The following is a 20,613-nucleotide window of genomic DNA, read 5'->3' as shown; positions in this document are numbered from 1 at the left end:
TGGCTCTAACACAGGTACAGGTACGTGCCACTAAAAAACAGTGCGCATTTTACAAAGTGACCTAGACCCTGTGTTTCATAAAAAATTAGCAGTTTCTGAAATGCACTTGAGCTGCATTTCATATAATGAATCAATAATTTGGAATTGCAAACAACATTTTGCACATCATAAAAGGATAGTATACTTGAAATATAAATAATTGGTCCGGTTTCATTCAAAGTGCAAAGCTATGAGCGTCAAAAGAAAAAAAACGAAACCTTGCACACAGTTATTTTAAAATCATTGGGAGACCAGCCAAGTTTTGTGCCAATTCGTAAAATCACTGACGATATGTAGACAATGGAATTTTTTAATTTTTTACTGAAGCAAACCTGTCTAGACCACTAGTATACAAATAATTTCCCTTTTCCATTCCATGATTCTTTCATTCAGAGGAACTCCCACTTCTTTGGTTTCAAGAAAGGGCATACTTCTTCTTCTTCTTCTCTAGAAATCCTATGCACAACAAATACACACACTTTGCACATTTCCTCTATGTATAGACAGCCAGTCATGGTATTGCACTTACAGGATTAATTTGTGGGACATGACCAAGTTACCCTTTGTATCTCATTCAAAGTTGGCCTTTGAATTGAGCCAACTTATGGGCAATTGTCTCAATCACTCTACATGTACATGTATATCTTTAAAGGTTTTCATAGTGGGAGGGGGGGGTTTGAGCCAAAAGCGGTGGGGCTGACCATGCAAAAAAATCACAATCATATGGTAATTTTTACGTTTTAGTACATGGTTTTGGAAAAAAATGGGGGCTGAAGCCCCCCCCCTTCAACGGCCCCTGATGTGATGAATGTACATGTATTTCATAGACACTAGTGAATAAGTTGAGACTATACATGTAGTAGTAGTAGTACTAGCAAAAATCATATGATTTCAAACAAGCCTCAATGTCATTTGCCCTGGCTGATTGTCTAATCTCTACACAGCATGGAACATTTCATAGCATCAAACACATGGCATTGTCAAAAGACTTGAAAATGATTTTTTTTTTAAGATTGCTGTATACAAGTATTTGCTATAAACTACATTTGTGTGGAGGGAAAAGTCAGGGGACCAGATTACATGTAAACAGTTATACCTCGGTCACATTTGCTCTACGGCGGCCATTTAACTTCTTTTTTTTACCAACTAAATATAGGTGATTTGAGTAAAATTTAATATAACGGCTGTTTCGACTGGCCGTACAGGTAGCTCTAGCCATTGAGACCATGGTATTAGTATTGTGAGAGTGAAGTTCAATGGTTGTATGGTATGATGGGGAAAAATCTTTGAAAGGTCCTACATGTAGAAAATCCAAATGACTGGTACCAATTTGTGAATATAAGCTTAATAAAATGCAATTATTTGTTATTTGTCTGAAATGAGCAATCAATGAGAACAAAGATGAGGTCATTTTGATTCTACTTCTCCTAATAATCAGCATTGATGACCCCACAAATAAGGTCAACTTTATGGATTCTCAGAAGGACATTTTGTTGACTGGATTTGTTTTTTTTTCTTGTTGTTTTCATTGTTCAACTTCTATAACATTGTACCCCTGTGGGAAATCAGTAATCATCTATATAAAACAGAATATTTTAAGGCTTAAAGCTTAAATTGCTTACCTCCTTCTCTTAATACCTCAGCAAATAATAACATTAATTTGTAAAGCGCAGTATTTATATGAACATACATGTATATAGCTGCACTTGTTCAGAGCTCTTTTCACTTAAATCTACACAGCTAATTTTCTTAAAGAGATATCTTTTTAATTTGATTTGAAAGAGAGTCCATGAATGATGGGCAGCTTCTGGTCATCTCCTTTACATTCTGTTCGTGTACAGTATGTACATGTAGGCATAATATTCTATTCAGAAACATACATGTAAGTTTACGATGTAGTCTGAAAGAGCCGGTTACACTTCATAATTCCAAAGGTTCTTTATTCGGAATAACAAAGCTTCTGAATTACGAATGTATGCGGAAGAGCCCACACAGTGTGGGGTCAACATTACCAAGAACTCTTCTATTGTGATCGATTCCAGTTTTATCCATTCTGGAATTACATTTTAAAGTCTTTTTGGTATAAATGTTTACATTCTCAATCCTAGTTTCCTATCATGATGACTTACCTGCACATATGAATGGGAATGTGTGATTAAAGTAGAAATACACCGATATTAAAGGGATGCTCCGGGCCAAAAATATTTATATCTAAATAAATAGAGTAAAATTCACAGCACACAATGCTAAAATTTTCTATAAAAATTGGATAACAAATATTAAGAGTTTAGCAATATTTTGTGAAAACGGTTTAATAAGCACATCATGAATATTCATTAGGTGAGCTGATGGTGTCACATCCCCATTTTCCTTTTTCTTATGTTATTACATGAAATCATAAATGTTTCAAATTGTTTCACTCATGTGTAAATGATGTGTCTCTAATACATGTACAAATAAGTTGCAGCAACAAATAACTAATGCACTGAATCAGTTGTCAATCCAATTGTTAATAGTCCTTGGTAGATAAATTTTTAATAAACCTAATTTCAGATAATAAAATACAAAAGAACAAGTGGCAAGCTGATGATTCGTGTTCTACTACACAAGTGTATAGTATGTTTTTTATGTGTATTTGTATAAAAATATTTAAATTATGATACATGTATACAGCATTAGCAAAAATATATATCTTAAAAGTTTCAATTACATGTATATTATGGAGTGATAAAATAATTACATCATAATAATATACATTGTATGTACATGTAGGTCTAATGCATCTAGGCTTAAATGTAAAACAAGTGGAATGCCTCTGGCCGTCTCACCTGCATCACACAGTTCAATATAGCAGCAGTGCTGACTTTGAAAACTACTCTAACTCACACAAGATGTTCAGTGATACATGCTTACTCTTATGTCCACTTTTTATGAACTAGACCAATAAACTTCCAGAGATATGATGGTTATTCAACAAAAAACCCCAACATGGCCAAAGTTCATTGACCTTACATGACCTTTGACCTTGATCATGTGACCTGAAACTCGGACAGGATGTTCAGTGATACTTGATTACTCTTATGTACAAGTTTCATGAATCAGATCCATAAACTTTTAAAGTTATGATGGTAATTCAACAGATACACCCAATTCGGCCAAAGTTCATTGACCTTTGGCCTTGGTCATGTGACCTGAAACGCGCACAGGATGTTCAGTGATACTTGATTACTCTAATGTCCAAGTTTAATGAACTAGACCAATAAACTTTCAAAGTTATGATGGTAATTCAACAGATACCCCCAATTCAGCCAAAGTTCATTGACCCTAAATGACCTTTGACCTTAATCGTGAGACCTGAAACTTGCACAAAATGTTCAGTGATGCCTAGTTACTATTATGTCCAAGTTTCATGAATCAGATCCATAAACTTTCAAAGTTATGATGGGAATTCAACAGATATCCCCAATTCGGCCAAAGTTCATTGACCCTAAATGACCTTTGACCTTGGTCATGTGACGTGAAACTCATGCAGGATGTTCAGTGATACTTGATTAGCCTTATGTCCAAGTTTCATGAACTAGGTCCATATTTTCTAAGTTATGATGACATTTCAAAAACTTAACCTCAGGTTAAGATTTCAATGTTGATTCCTCCAACATGGTCTAAGTTCATTGACCCTAAATGACCTTTGACCTTGGTCATGTGACATGAAACTCTAATAGGATGTTCAGTAATACTTGATTAACCTTATGGCCAAGTTTCATGAACTAGGTCCATATACTTTCTAAGTTATATCATTTCAAAAACTTAACCTCAGGTTAAGATTTGATGTTGACGCCGCCGCCGTCGCCGTCGGAAAAGCGGCGCCTACAGTCTCACTCTGCTATGCAGGTGAGACAAAAACATCAGTATATCATAACTTTAAGCCGATATCATCTCATGGATTTTATCAACATATCATTGATAATACAAAAATACTCTCAAATTGTCCAGCTTTTATAACTCACTCGATATTCGTTCGTAAATTTGTTTCCATCTTATGAGAGATTTCATCAAACTTTCATTGATAAATGCAAAAATATCATACACTGTATGAACACCACTTTTGTAAAATACAGTGTACAATGTAACAACCCGCAACTCCTGGTCCTGGCATATGCACTACAGGTGTCTAAGGAAGAATAACAAGGTCAAGCGACTCATCAAGTTACACTCCATATTTTCCTGGTAATACCAAAGAGATAGAGGTGATATCTCATTGGTAATACATGGACATTTTACAATCATGTACATGTAGGCAAAGTTGGTATACAGTGTTCATCTACGTGTACATCAGGGTCATTCTTGATCACAATGTGTGACCAAAATTACATGTACATGTATAACAAATCTTGACTTCAATTTATATGACAAATCTTGACTTTAATTTACATGTAGTTATAAATCTAACCATTTTAGAGATTTATAATATGATTTTGAAAGTTTAATTCATTTTGAAATTCCTGTGAATTTCAAAATGAATTTCAAACTGAATTTCAAACTAAATTGAACTTTCAAAATCATGCTTCTACATGTATGTGTACATGAAGTCACACACAAGACCCACTTCTCAGATCTCTGACCCCAAACTTGTATTATACCCTTTTTACACAGGCTAAAATTTCCTTAACCCATACTATAGGTGGGGCTAAATTGCCATTTAGCCCCACCTATAATACGGGGTTAAGCTTAGCCCACTTTTTTTTACACAACATTTTTGCAAAGTGGGATAACCCCACCTATAGTACAGGATTATTTGGCCCTGCAAAAAAGCAGGGTTATCCCAGCAATTGCGGTGCTAAGAGCGATAGTACGGGGTTAAGATCGCTAGTGTAAAACGAAAGTGGGCTAAGCTTAACGCTAAATAGCAATTTAGCCCCACCTATTACGGGGTTAAGGAAATTTTAGCGTGTGTAAAAAGTGTACGAGTGAAGTACTTGTACTATGAATGATCGACAAAAACCACTAGTCCGGGGTTAGCGAGTTTCGTGTGTACATGTAAAAAGCAAGCATTCTTTATCCGGGGTTAGCAATAACAATTTGGCATGTGTGAAAAGGAAAAAAATAGTACGGGGTTAGCAATAGTCCGGGGTTAAGAAAATCCTGTGTAAAAAGGGTATTAGAGACAGTAAAAAACATTTCCAAATGATATCTGACTAAATTAAACCTTTGAATTACAAAATTTGTACTAATTAATATCAAGATTTGTCATAATTTCGAACATACACATGACCAAGAATGGCCCATTACATTCACCAATTCCTACATACATGTACATGTAGTACTGTAGGTTCATATAAATTTTGTTCATTTTCTTTAAACAAAAATAGTATGCCCACATAAAAAACACTCTCCTACTCTGTACTGTATAAAAATGTATATGAAAAGTTGTACGTTTCATGGTATCACTACATATGGTATTTTATGGTATCACTACATATGGTATTTTATGGTATCACTACATTCACATGTATGGTATTTTATAGTATTCACTACATGTACATACCTGTACATGTACCTGTACTGTACACTGTACCAGGCCTCGAAATAGGATTTTGGGGGGGGGGCAAGGCCACTTTTTTGAGGGGCACTTTTTCACTGAGGCCAGGCAGCAGAGGGCACCAAGGCCATACAGAGGGGCACCAAGGCCACTTTTTAAGGGGCATGTAATAAATTATTTGTAGGTGTTACAGTTTCGCGGCATGGGGGGGGGGCTTTCCATAGTCGATGTTATACATCAGATTCATTACCAAACCACATTATTTACTTAAGAAAAAATGAACTTTAATAGTCTGACAACACTCACTGTATAAGGTTTTAAAAGAAAGTTTCATTATTCTTCAGAATCACTTCAGGACAGGAGAACACATCATTGCATTGCTTTGAGTCTTGAATTTGACATCCAACATGTACATATTAACAAATCAAGTAGAAGTACCTCTGGTAGAAGTAAATTAATTTCATCTAATTCTTTATCCAAATTACCTCATGGCAAATTGCACCAGCTACATGCTACTCACTCAATTCTAAACATGTACTTGTACGGATATATCGGAGGGAGGGGCGGTGTTTCATAAAGCTGTTCGTAAGTTACGAACAACTTTACGCACGACTGGTGATACCTTCTTGAGCTACATGTAATCAAATGTGAATCTGATTAGCACCCAAGAAAGTATCATCGGTCGTTCGTAAGTTGTTCGTAACTGACGAACAGCTTTATGAAACACTCCCATTCAAAGTACTGTACTTACATGTACGCATCGCGCGCGCTCGCCAGGACAGTACAGCGCGCGCGACATTTGGCCGGCGGCCGGCCGGCCAGCTGTGTATAGCTAGCTCATCGTTCGGCGCGGCTTCGGACTAGACTGCATACATGCACTGGACGTCGCTGGTAAAGCTAAGGTATTGAATACTTTTTGAGATCGGAGAAAAGTTTTCCTCGCTCAGAAAAAAGGTGCAGACTTTCAAAAGGGGCACATTATATATCAGAAAAAGGGCACATTTAGGAGAAAAAGGGCACCACGGCCATATAAAAAAGGGCACATTTTTAGTGGCTGTAACTTTTAGCAAAAAGAAGGGCATGACGGCCAGTAATGGGGGCATCGACGGCCATGGCCGTCGATGGCCATCGATTATTTCGAGGCCTGCTGTACATATACATTTCTCTAAACGAGTCTTCTAAAATCTGTTTGCAAAGAAAATCTAAAGGGGAAGTTCACCCTGACAAAAAGTTTATTGTAAAAATAACAGCAAAAAATAATAATGAATATTACCAAAGGTTTGAGAAAAATCCACCAAAGAATTCAAGTTATTAAAATTTTAATTATTTGTTTTGTGACGTGACTGACATAGCAAATTTTATACAAATCAATAAAATGTCACTTTCTCAGAAAATTGAAAATGGTTTTATATACTGTACCTTTTGTATATCAATAGACAAATCATTTCACACCTGATCATGAAAATCTAACAAAAATATTCATCAGAAATCATTAATAAAATGACATTCATGCATTTTACATTACATACACTGTAACATGTGGGACAGCTGATTGTTTTTGACACCACTCAACTAAAAATTCTAACTTTTTTTAATCTTTAACAGATTTTCCTCAAACCTTCACCAATAATTTATCACTTTTCTGCTATTTTTACAACAAGCTTTTCTTCAGGGTGAACTTCCCCTTTAAAATATTAGTCAGACGTGAAGACAGTCACAGTCAAGATCCAATGTATCCATACGTGTACATGTATGAGTCAGCGATGGTCTTTCCTGTATACACAACATACATGTATGTAAATGTACAGTACATGTACATGTACATGACCATATACATGTAAACATGTGTGAACATAACACTATAAAACATCAAATAAAATGAAATCAAAGCTTTGAAATTGGGCCTACAGTGTGACCCATCTATTTTCGGATTGTTCCTGCCTTTGATTATTTTCAAGATAAACTTTCACAAGTGCTCAGTGATGCATACTGTACAGTAACATTGAAAAGATATTCATGTGCATGTACATGTATCACAACAACATAAGGGAAGTTTTGGAGAAGGGTTTTTTTTTTCAAGCAGGCTCATAAATTAATTATATTCTATTCTTCATCACCATATCCCATAAATGTTTAGTACCCTTTTTACACAGGATTTTCTTAGCCCCGGACTATCGCTAACCCCGTACTATTCTTAACCCCGTACTATTTTTTTTCCTTTTCACACATGCAAAATTGTTATTGCTAACCCCGGATAAGCAATGCTTGCTTTTCACACACGAAACTCGCTAGCCCCGGACTAGTGGTTTTTGTCGATCATTTGTAGTACAAGTACTTCACTCGTACCTTTTTACACACGCTAAAATTTCCTTAACCCCGTACTATAGGTGGGGCTAAATTCCCATGTAGCCCCACCTGTAGCACGGGTTAAGCTTAGCCCACTTACGTTTTACACTAGCGATCTTAACCCCGTACTGAGCATGATCGGTTAAGGGTTCGCATTGAGGTGAAAAAATTTTTTAAAGGTACTTTTATCAAATTTGCTTTTAAAATGATCTTTGATATCTCAGGTTTCAAAAAACTAAGTTTCATGAAGATTGATGATTCCGAAAGTACCGGAATAGTCCATTTTATTCATGGGGGTGCTGCTACCTCTCATCACGGACGGACATTTCTACTCAAATTAAATTCACTCTAGTTTTATTGTTTTTAAAGTTACTCTAATTTGGTTTGGATGTTCTTGCACTCTGAACATTTCTCTATTATCAGACATAATATGGTAGAAAAAAAATATTGGGAACTAATTTTTTTTGGTAGGTGTTAACATTTCCATTTTGAAATTTCCGTCCGTGATGGAAAAAAAGATGAAAAGTTTTTTTATTCTTTATCAGAGTAGAAATAAAAAATAAAAAGGTTTAGAGGTATCTCTCTAAACACTGTACATTATTTTATTTGAACATGGCTAAAATCCATACATTTTATCCATATCATAAACTCAGTCAAAAATGATCACGGACGGACATTAATTTGATCACGGACGGACAAAGTTAATTCACTCAAATTCATTTCACTCTAGTTTTATTGTTTTCAAAGTTACTCCAATTTTTTTTAATGGTCTTGCACTCTGAACATTAATCTATCATCAAACATAAATTAGTAGGAAAAAAATATGGAAGTAAACTTTCCTTGTAGATGTTAACATTTCCGTCCGTCCGTGATGAAATTAATGTCCGTCCGTGATCATTTTTATTAGGATAATGTCTATGGATTCAGCTTTTTATTCTTTATCAGAATAGAAACAGAAATAAAAGTGTGTAGAAGTATTTCACTGGACACTGCTCATCATTTTATTTGAACATAGCTAAAATCAATACATTTTATGCCTTTAATAAATCATAGAAAAATGATCACGGACGGACATTAATTTCATCACAGACGGACGAGTGAAATACTTGTGGAAAGATTCATATATGCAAATGAGAAACTTTGCTGAGCAGATTATGAGTTTAATTTTAGCTTCTAATTGCAGTGAAAAATGGCTCTGAGAATTATTCAGAACTCAAATGGAATAAGCCTACAACTCTTCACAATTTTTTGTGATATCTTTGTTTGGCCGTTATTGGGGCTATATTGTTGTCAGGAAAATTGTTAAGCATTATTGGAATGCAGATAGAGTTGAAAAGCTACATGTACATGTATATGCCAAAAAAGCGGGAAACAAAGTATGGCAAGAACACGTCCAAAGCTGTAGATTTCATCAATTCAAGCTTGCAGAAAGTGATGGAGAAGAAGTAGAATGCAATGCATAATCTGATAAGCAGAAAAATCAATTTTTCCATGTACAAACTTATGGATTCACAATGCTTCTAACAGAACATAGGTTTGTGAAAATTACATGAATACCTTTTTTCGAAGTCCATTTTGGAGCTAATTTTAAGCAAATCGCTTATCTGGTAAACTGTGAAAATGCATAAAGCTTGCACTGCAGTGTTTAGAAGTTAAGCTTTGGATTGGAATATCAATTTCAATTTTGGATTCGGTCAGGGCCTAAATACATGAGGGCTGTTGATGTTATGGGGTGTCTCCGCTTTAATGCAAAAGATGGATTTAAAGAGAGCCCCTGACAAGTGTTGATCCAACAAACAAGCATAAGGATCAGTGACCTGTTAATCTTTTAGATTTAGTTTTTGGACCTTAAAAAACATCTTTGCTCTTGGAAAATTAATGCCTAAAATCATCATGATCATAAAAATACTTGTATCAACATGATCAATAATCAACTAGCTGTTGATTTTGAACCTACTTGTATTCTACACTTTAAAAAGACAATAGGGGAAGGCGGGGTAAGTTGTGACACTTTTTGCATTTTGCACGTTAGAATTGATATGACTAGTAATATTGTAGAAATAAGTACCTTACCTTTAAATTTGATTCTTGGGAAATATTTTTCACCTATATATAACTTTCTACCCCCACGCTGAATGTCATTGTGACCTTTGAAAAAAAGGATGTCAAATTGCTCAACTTGCCCCATCTGTGGGGTAAGTTGTGCCATCGTCTGGGGTAAGTTGAGCCACAAAAACTATGTAAAAAATGTATGCGGGAAGAACCAGGATGTCAATTTTTCATTTAAAGTCTTTTCACTTGCTAATTCTCTATGAATACTAACATCTTCTAAAAGTAAAAGGACTGTCATGTGAATTTGCTCCTTTCTGCCTGCATATCAATGGCTTTTTACTTTTTTATTTTTTTTAGTTATACATCACTTATTCTTTACGTTCGATTTTGACAAGAAATGTGTTAAGAGCAATCGTATGTCTAGATTATACTGTGCGTCTAGCATAGAAATCAAGTTGCTACATCTTAAATCAAGTTGCAGCAACTTGATTGAAGTTGTAGCAACTTGATTGTGCAACTAATACTGTTTAATATTATTAAAATATGTACAAATCATCAAAACAATTGCATTTGTTTACCAAAAAAGTACTAAGAACTTTTTACAGAGTACTTCCATTGTATTTTAATTGTGTCCGTCCGTGATGTCCGTCCATGATGTCCGTCCGTGATGGAAAATATTTGCAATTCTCTCGGAAGTTTGATATTGGTTAAGAATTCAATATGCTGAACATAGAAGCTAACATACCCGAGTGTTAGGTGCATTAACAATAATTGGTCCATGTAAAGCTGTTTAGATAGAAACAATAAAAATGTACAAAAATTCTAAAAACCACATTTCTATCTTGTCCGTCCGTGATATGGCACATTTAGTGGATACCTGTGTTTGTAGGTAACCATGGCAACAAAATTTTTTAATCATTCAGCATACTATGTCCTACCCTTCACTATAAAACACAAAGGAACCTTGTTCACCTTATTCCTAATTTGTTACAAGCCTTCAAAACTTTCAAAATCTATCAAATGTCCGTCCGTGATGAACCGATCATGCTCTACTATCGCTCTTAGCACCGCAATTGCTGGGATAACCCTGCTTTTTTGCAGGGCCAAATAATCCAGTACTAAAGGTGGGGTTAGCCCACTTTGCAAAAATGCTGTGTAAAAAGAAAGTGGGCTAAGCCTAACCCCGTACTATAGGTGGGGCTAAATGGCAATTTAGCCCCACCAATAGTACGGGGTTAAGGAAATTTTAGCCTGTGTAAAAAGGGTATTGGAAAAAGGATACCAGTTTAAGGAACCCATCAAAATTTCAAATTCCATTCACATCTTCATGGAGGTACATGGACAGAGGTTTTAATTGCCATTTATACAAATGTACAGTTTACTTCTAAACATGTAAATTTACATGATATTCTCTGCTTGACACACACTTTTTCGAAGTGTTTACCCAAAAATACAACTTGTACAAAGGCCAACATGTATAACATGATGAAAATGGAGTCAGCCTACAATACTGAAACTTTTGCAGGCAATGGTCAAGAACATACAGGTACTGTGCAGTGAGCAGTGCATTAAAAGGATGCTCCAGGCTGAAGATATTTATATCTCAATAAATAGAGCAAAATTCACAGAGCAAAATGCTGAAAAATTTGATTAAATTTGGATATTATATAAAGATTTGCATGATTCCGGTGAAACAGTTCTACATGTAGTCATGTCTTCATGAATATTCATTAAAGGACAAGTCCATACCAACAAAAACTTATTTGAATAAAAAGAGAAAAATTCAACAAGCATAATACTGAAAATTTCATCAAAATCGGATGTAAAATAAGTTATGACATTTCAAAGTTTCGCTTATTTTTAACAAAATAGTTGTATGAACAAGCCAGTTACATCCAAATGAGAGAGTCGATGTCACTCACTCATTATTTCTTTTCTTTTTTATTGTTTGAATTATGAAATATTTTGATTTTCTCGTCATTGTCATGTGAAATGAGGTTTCATTCCTCCCTGAACACGTGGAATTCCATTATTTTAACATTTTGTGCTCCAGGCAAGGAGGTCCTAATTGTCAAATTCGTAAAAATGGAAATATTGTATCATTCAAAAAAATAAAAGAGAAAAGAAATACTGAGTGAGTGACATCATCGACTCTCTCATTTGGATGTAACTGGCTCGTTCATATAACTACATGTATTTTGTTAAAAATAAGCGAAACTTTGAAATGTCATATAACTTTCTTATTTTACATCCAATATTGATGAAATTTTCAGCATTGTGCTTGTCTGATTTTTTCTCTATTGATTCAAATCAATAGTTTTCTGAGGTGGACTTGACCTTTAACGTGGGCTGATGATGTCATACATGTACGTGTATCCCAGCATATCCCCACTTGTTAAATAAAAGAGAATGGTGTATTTTATTACAAATTAGGTTTATTCACAATTTTCTTCCAAGAACTAAAACAATTGGATTGACAACTGATTTATTTATTGCTGCAACTTTATGGAGAGGCATCATTTACACATTTATGAAAAAATGAAAAAATTATGATTTCATGAATTAAAAGGAAAGTGGGGATGTGACATCATCAGACCACCTAATGAATATTCATAAAGACATGCCTAGAAGTTTCAACTGTTTCACTGCAATAATGCAAATCTTTAAATTCAATACTGTAACTTTGTTATTTGTTATCCGATTTTGATGAAATTTTCAGCATTTTTCTCTGTAAATTTTACTTTTTACTTTCAGCCTAGAGTGTCCCTTTAACAACCATGTTATGGAGCACGTCCTTCAGAAGTACAGCACCCAGGGGCCCATTGATATCAAACCCATTTGTAATAACAGTTAAAAGCTACTGAAATCCTCCAATATGATTGGCTGATCATAAAGTGTTTTAAGAATTGTGCATTCGTTATGATAACAAGTCTTTACAAAACAGGACCCAGTCCTGACATCCCTTTACAAAACAGGACCCAGTCCTGACATCCCATTACATTTTTACAACAATTCATAAGTGTTTGAAAAAAATTGGTTGCAACATTTATACCTGCCTACATGTACATGTACGTACATGTACATTGTGTACTTTCATGTTCAGCTTTTGATCTACATGTATGTACAATGTGTAACGTACAGTACATCATGTTGGCAGGAAGTTACAAGTACTGTACTGTACATGTACATGTAGGTCAAATTGCTTACGTGGATACAACCAGAGGAGTTTCCCTTAAAGGTCACACCAACACAAAATGCTGCCAAAGCAGGAAGAATTCTCAACCAACGAAATCTGACCTCTCATCGGCCACATGTACAGTACACCTGTAATATGCTTTTCACACTGCACTTTTTTCCTTAACCCCGGAAATTGGTGGGGCTAAGGGGGGGGTCTTAGCCCCACCAATTTCCCGGGGTTAAGCTTAGCCCACTCCGTTTTCACACTACGTTTTAGCAAAGTGGGCTAGCACGGTAAATAGTACGGTACTATCTGGCCCTGCAAAAAAGCAGGGTTAGCCGGCTTATTGTGGTGCTAGCACCACAATTGCGGTGCTAAGAGATGCAGTGTGAAAATGAAACAGGGCTAAGGAAAGTGGGGCTAAACATTAGCCAAACACAAAAGTCGAATTGCACATTAATCACGCTCTGTATGGTAAAATCATCAATATTCATGAGCTGAGGGATAGTCCGGGATTAAGGCATAAACCACGGTTGAGCAGATAGTATGGGGTTAAGAAAGACAGTGTGAATAAAAAAAAAAGATAGTATGATGTAGTAGGGGTTAAGGATACATGTAGTATGGGGTTAAGGAAATGCAGTGTGAAAAGCATATAATTTTGTCAACTCACTTCAAGAAGTGTGCAGATTTTGAGGAAGCTGTCCTATTTCTGGACCCCCATGGTCAGCCATTGGAAGATTTATGCAGTACAAACCGGCAGAATTGACCTTGATGTAGTGTAATTCAATTTTAGACCTCTCATTGAACTTGTACAGTTCAAATTTGTGGGTCGTTAAACTCATTGAGAATCCCAGCTTTATAAAACGGGTGTTGATTTCAGAGCAATTAGACAGTACTGTAGTTTTCATTATTACTAGAGTTCAAAACTTTCTTCACAAGACACATGTACATGTAACACTTGACAATTTCTTTTATAAACAAGACTCTAAATAAACTAGCTTTCATGAATAAAAAGCACACTGTTGGCCCATCCTTGTTGGCCTACATAATCCATTGGTGATGATTGATTCAGTTTATACTTTAAGAGGCGTTATTAAGAAATTATAAAGTAAAGAAATACTATACAGTATGTAGGCCAATATAAATATTTGTATGGTTCGGATTCTTCAATAAGGAGATGTGAAATATAAAATTTTCTGTAGGGTTATTATGATCAACCTTTGTATTTATGAACTTCCATTTGTATGAGTTTTAATTAATTTTTTATCCAAATTTGAAAAAGAGCCAATACGAATTTGGATAATGTCCACTTTTGCTTGAAATCACACATAAATACATGTTGTAAGAGAGACATTTTTTTAAATAAAGCTCAAGCTCTATTTACTTCCAGATTAGAACATGAAATAAAATAAGTAGGGGAAAATACAAATCATAACCATAAAAAAAATAAATTTAAAAGTAGAGCTCCTGTATTTATTCTGTACTAATCCAGGGCTCGACAATAGCAGTGGCCCAAGGCAACCAAAAATGAGAGTCAGGCCACAAAAATTCTGTAAAAGCCAACACTTGGTGGCCCAGTTGGGCTACCAAAGTTTTGATAAAATTCTGTTTTTTTCTTCTATTGTTGACAAGCCACTAAATTTGCTTTACAGGCAACCAAAAAAGTGAAAAATTATGATTTTGGTGGACTGATCGGGCCACCAAGAAAAAAAGTTAGTGTGGAGCCTTGTCTTAATAAAGTTTGGTATTAATCCGAAAATGTGAAAGTTGGTAAGAAATAAACATTGTTTTTCTGTATCTCCATACAGTATAAGAGTACATGTATTTTTCCCAACACCATTGATGTAAAGTAAATTTGAATTACCCACAAAATTCATTAAGTATCAAAATTCCAATTATACAGCGATTTTCATTTTTCTTTACGCAATGCAAACTTTGTTCAAAATCAACCCTTAACAACACTATCCTTACTAGTATTTGAATGACAATCTACAGTGCTTCACTATTGACAGTCGTGTAATAATGGCAATAATTGACTGTGGGTCTGTGACATTGCCTGAATGGTAATTAAACACACAAGCTGTTTGATCATTAAAGGCAAAATACTCAAATAGAAGTATCAATTACAACCACATCACAACTACAGTAGATGTACATAGTATCATATTCATATATCAGCACACGGATGTGCTTTATTCATTAATTATTGAATTCATGCATCCACTTTAATCTATTAATCTTTAATCTATTAATGTACTCTGCTGTTGCTACTGTTTTCATACATTGACGTGAGCATGAAAGTTGAAAACAAAGAACCTGGGGCTGGTTTCATTAAGAACAAGATGGTATAACTTTGACGTAATACCAGGAAACTTTGATTGTGATTGGCTGTATTGAGCCCTATTATAATTCCAAAGTTACAGTATTTTTTTATGAAACAGACCACCAGTAAATGCAGCTGTTTCATCAAATGTTTGTAATATTTTTGGGTTGTGTGGTCCAGTGGTTAATAAAGCATTGGACTCATAATTGCAAGGTTGTTAGTTTGAATCCTTACTCTGCCATTGTCTCCACTTTGATGAAAATGCCCAAGAGTAATTAATATCTGTCGTCTATAAAGTCAGCCATTATGACCGATTAACCAAGACATAAAATGTTTCGAGGTAATTGGTTATACATGTAGCTTGCCGTTTACGAGCAAAATGCTGTCCTACCAAGTTTCTACGGGAGTTACTATTTATAAACAGAATAAACAGAAATGTTTCTAAGTTACAGTACATGAACATGTACACACTAGTGATCAAGGAGAGTTTCATGAAAAGACTTGTTGGAAGTTTTATCTGCCAAGTCCTGTTTTATCCGACAGTTGCCATAGTAACAATGCTTCTCAGCCAATCAAAAACCAAGAAAGTTGTTAGATCTGACAACTTGTCAGACAAAAATATTTATGAAGCACTCCCCTGTTCTTACACTGTAAATTTGTCCAGGTTTACAGTAGAACAATGAGAGTGAATTCCTTGTAACCAGACTCATTTTTTTTTAATAATAGGTCAATGAACTTGCATTCAGAAATGTGATAAATAAAAGAAATTTAATTGACAATGTACAAAGATCAAATTTCACTTTCAGCTATAAATGGAAATCAAAATTCTTGAGAATCTCAAGAAGAAAGAGTCACCAGTCGTTCAAAAAGTAATTTGTAAATGCATAGTTACATGTAAGTAACTTTATACAAACAGGGGTCTTTCACAAAGACTTAAGTATGACTTAAATTCATACTTAAATGTCCAGTTGCATGCCGATTGTAAGGCATCACAGCATAGGTCATATCATGCTAGAGGATGCGCACTACTGAGTATTAATCAATGAGATTGCATGTCAAATAAGCATGAGCATGTCAGGGAATCCAGCCTTGGTCATAAAATGTTGTAATGGAAAGGAAAACAGAATGGTGAAAGTCTGAAAGAAATCTGACAAGCAATACAAAAATATGGCTGCATAAAAATTGAGATCCCTAAAAACTATGTAGATTTAAAATTGGCAACTATATAAGTAAATTGTGACAAGGGGCAAGGACAACTTTCCCATAGCCCATGTACTTAATAATCAGGGATTAGTTGTTTTCTCCTACATGTAAGTACCCAATTCCCTGGGGCAGTAATCTCAATATAACTCAGGCAGTATATTGTTTTATGTCCTCATGAAATTGAAATATAATTTGAAGTAAAACTTTTGATTTTGTTGTTGTTGACATTTTAGCCATTTTATGCATTGGAGTACATGGAAGAGTAGTCCTTGCATTACCCCACACTGAAATCCCATATGAGGCCAACTTGAAGTCTCCATGGGTATTGTGATTACCAATGATTACAACTTTTAAAAATTTGTATTGTTTGTGCGATATCGTTCAAACTTTCACCTACATATATCGACTTGTCTGATTTTTCTTTTCCTCTAAAAACAAGTTTTATTTGGGTTGGATTCCCCTTTAAGTCTTTGTGAAACACCTCCCCATACTTTGTGAAAACGACCTCCAGGTGGTGAATGACCAAGAACAATTGCTGCATTATCATACAAAGTTGTATGTATGCCAATTTGGCACTGCAATCTATCCTAAAAATAAAATTTACTGTACAGAACATGTCCAAATTAATCCTGTATTCTAAATCAGCCTAGCTAATTAATACAGACACTTGTTCATGTGAATTAATAAGGACCATGACACATCTACAGTGTATGAACAAATCCGCTACATGTACCTGTATGTTGGCAGTAATATGTGTATTTTTTAATTTGAATGCAATGCATTAGGTTAAGGTGTAGTAAACATGAGTCTAAAAATTATACAACTTTGTCATGATGATTTTATGTGCATACAAACATCTGTAAATTTGGGCCACCATGGTATATTATACCAGCCCATTAATAAAATATGAATAATCAATTTGCTGTAAAAGAGCAATAACAAGGTGAGTATGCATTAAATGCTTCTTTCCAAGAGGTGAGTGGTGCCATGTCAGACATGCTTGTGTTAGATGATCAAATCCTTTTATCTAATGTTAGTTAGTTATGTAATGTTTTGATGACTTGATAATAATTATTCTGCAGGAATTAAATTTGGGTCATTTTTTAATAGGGAGGTACAGCACTTCTAAATTTAGAGTTCAACATCAACATTGATTAAAGATGGACATATTTTATTTTGAAATAAAAATATAAACAAAATTTTACACTTTTCTTACCCCATTCTCTACAACAAAAAAAGAGTCACAAGCCATTGTTGCTGTTGTAAGTTTCAAATTTAAACCATAAGAGTGACATTGAAACGCGAAAACTGTATTAATTCACTGAATTCTATTTTTAAAATCAGATTCTGATTTATCTTATGAAAAAAAGATAATACTTTGTACCTACAAGTACCTAAAATTATAGAAGTGTGTAAAGACTAATAGCTCTAAGTTTCCAATATTCATGACGACATGCTGTTTTCAATAAAATTTTTGCTAAACTTTAAAATTCAATAAATCTGGGTTTTTTTAATCAGATTTTGGGAAATTTTCAGCATTTTGCTCGGTGAATTTTTCTCTATTGATTTTGATGTATTTCTTTCAGAGTACCCCTTTGAAGAAAAAAGAGTGAAAAAGACATAGACTACAGTCTAAATAAATAACTAATAATCATCAATACAATCTTACCCATTCTGAAGAGCCAGTTGAGGTCTTGGGCAACTGATTCCAAACACCTCCTCCTCGGGAATTTGATAGAGTGTATCCTGCGTGATGGTCTTATCAGAATGAAGTTGATCAAAATAGAGGTACATTACATGCTCTCTTTCTCTCCTCATAAGCTCCAGAGCCTTTTTAGTTTTACCATAAAGACCTTCATCGCTGTCACTCGTGCATTTCACCGTTATAAAAAACATTTTCCGTTTTCCAGGCACAGGGTCGTAACCGCAGAGATCCACAGTGATTTTAAACAGACAGGCTTGGTGTCCTAAGCAAAATAAGATAGGATCACACCCCGTTTGGGTGAGGGGACTTTGGTTGATAACATCTGGAGCGACCATATCCATGAACTGTTGCCGAGCATTCTTTGGAGCGTTTGCCTCGCCTCGGCGAAGCTTGACCTCGCGCGGCTCGGGTGATAATTTTTTGGCAATTTTGTCGGCGATCGTGTACATCTTTGACCCCTGTTTGGAAGCCCATGGTCTATTCATAGTAGACTGAGCAGTGTCAAAACGATATGATAACTCTGATATAAAATAACCGCGGGGACACGTAAAAAAGGACCGCTGATTTTCCTGCCATTTGAAGTTATGTTCTACTGAGTTTTTCCACGGGACCTCATGATACTTAACCATGGGAAGCTCTATGACTTGCCCATTATTTGGTTGAGGAACTAGATGTCTTGGCCGGGCATCAGCGGCCGGAGGTTGCGGTTTTGCACCTTTCTGCGCAGCCGGGAGCATCTGTCTCCCAACACCAACTTGAGGAGGTGCCCCATTTGCCCTTTTCCCAAGTAAACCAGGCAACAGTCCTCTTTTGTGCAAGTTAGGAAATCGCCTTTTCAAGTCATCCCTTACATCTATACCCTGCCCAATACAACGCTCTACGAGAAGGCAACATAACAAAGTCACAAATGCAAACTTCATTACTTTTCTCACCCCACTTCGCCCCCGAAACGGCCACAGAGTTCCGGCCGAACCTTTCGGCGGGTTGTCAGGTGCACAGCGTAGTGCTGAGGCATCCATTTCTTGGCTACTTCACCGTCAATGGCGTGAAAATTCCATAATTTCGATTTATACATCACCCGTTTATTAGTCCATTATGATGACAGGTGTGTCCACGACTATGTTGCTATTCACCTACATTTCCAGTTGTGCGTTTACACCTAAATAATCGATAATTTTTTGAAGAGTCTCAGCTTCTCAGCTCCGCTGCTGCTACTGTACTTCGCGAAAATAAGCTGTGTCCGGACTTTTTTGCTGACACGCTAGCTGGCGCTATACAAGAATGTACGTAATTTTTTTTCCTTTTTTTATTCTTGTACAAAAGAGATCATTTCTATTCTTTTTCAGGGAAAAAAGTCATCTTTTACAAAGTATGTTTTTTACTTTATTTTGTCGATTGATATGCCTTTCCCCCTCTGCTTTCACCAGGGGCGGAAATCTCTCCCAAAAGGTAGGGGGGACAAGAGGCTGGAAAATTTGACAAGCAAAAAAAAAAAAGGTTATCACCCCAAATTTAAGGTGATTTCGACGAAAATAAATTTGACAAGCCCAAAAATAAAAATTAGAATAAAATAAAAAAAAAGGTTATCATCCCAATAGTAAGGTCATCTTGTCCTAAAATACATGTTTTATTTTGATTTTGAATGATGTATTTCTTACCATCATAAAAGACCACAAATAGTAGGGGGGACCTTTGATATTGTGTCCTCCTACTATTTTGATTAGGGGGACACGTCCCCCCCGTCCCCCTTGGGATTTCCGTCCATGGCTTTCACATTGTTATAGAAGAGACATTTGGCAGTTTGATTTCATTTGTAATCATTTTGAAAATATTTGTAATCTCATTGATATTGATATATTTATTTGTTTGATTATTTATTTATTTATTGTATACATGAAAAGAATATTTATTTATATGAATTCTGATTGTAAACTTATTGATTTGAAAGAGGAAGAAAATAAAATATTCAAAACAAAAAAAGTGTACGTAAGATCTAGAAGTGATGTTTTTTTCACTGGAAACTGATGACTTCGAGTTAGTACAAGGCCTCAAAGCTCATATTCCTGTCTTTAGTTGTCTTTATATACCTCTATTATTTATATTCGTAAAATAAGGCCTACAATATAATAGATGGGAAGTTTTTATCTATTTTCTAACCTTTACAACAACCAAAAATAGATTGATTGAATGCCTTGGGGGCTTTTGCTTTTTAGAAGAAGAAAAATTAG

General features: G+C 35.3%; 1 protein-coding gene across 1 annotated transcript in view; it reads right to left on the bottom strand.

The window, feature by feature from the left end:
- The window catches only part of LOC121424966, a 54,827-nt gene extending 35,205 nt beyond the window's left edge, over nt 1-19,622 (bottom strand). Inside the window, exon 1 of the mRNA XM_041620865.1 lies at nt 18,350-19,622. Within this exon, the coding sequence (XP_041476799.1) occupies nt 18,350-19,404 (1,055 nt within the window). The 5' untranslated portion in view covers nt 19,405-19,622. The remainder of the gene's footprint in view (nt 1-18,349) is intronic.
- Between the last annotated feature and the right edge of the window lie 991 nt (nt 19,623-20,613).

This window comes from Lytechinus variegatus, chromosome 12 (assembly GCF_018143015.1).
Source record: "Lytechinus variegatus isolate NC3 chromosome 12, Lvar_3.0, whole genome shotgun sequence".
Classification (NCBI taxonomy): domain Eukaryota; kingdom Metazoa; phylum Echinodermata; class Echinoidea; order Temnopleuroida; family Toxopneustidae; genus Lytechinus; species Lytechinus variegatus.
This window is presented reverse-complemented; position numbering and strand designations above follow the sequence as displayed.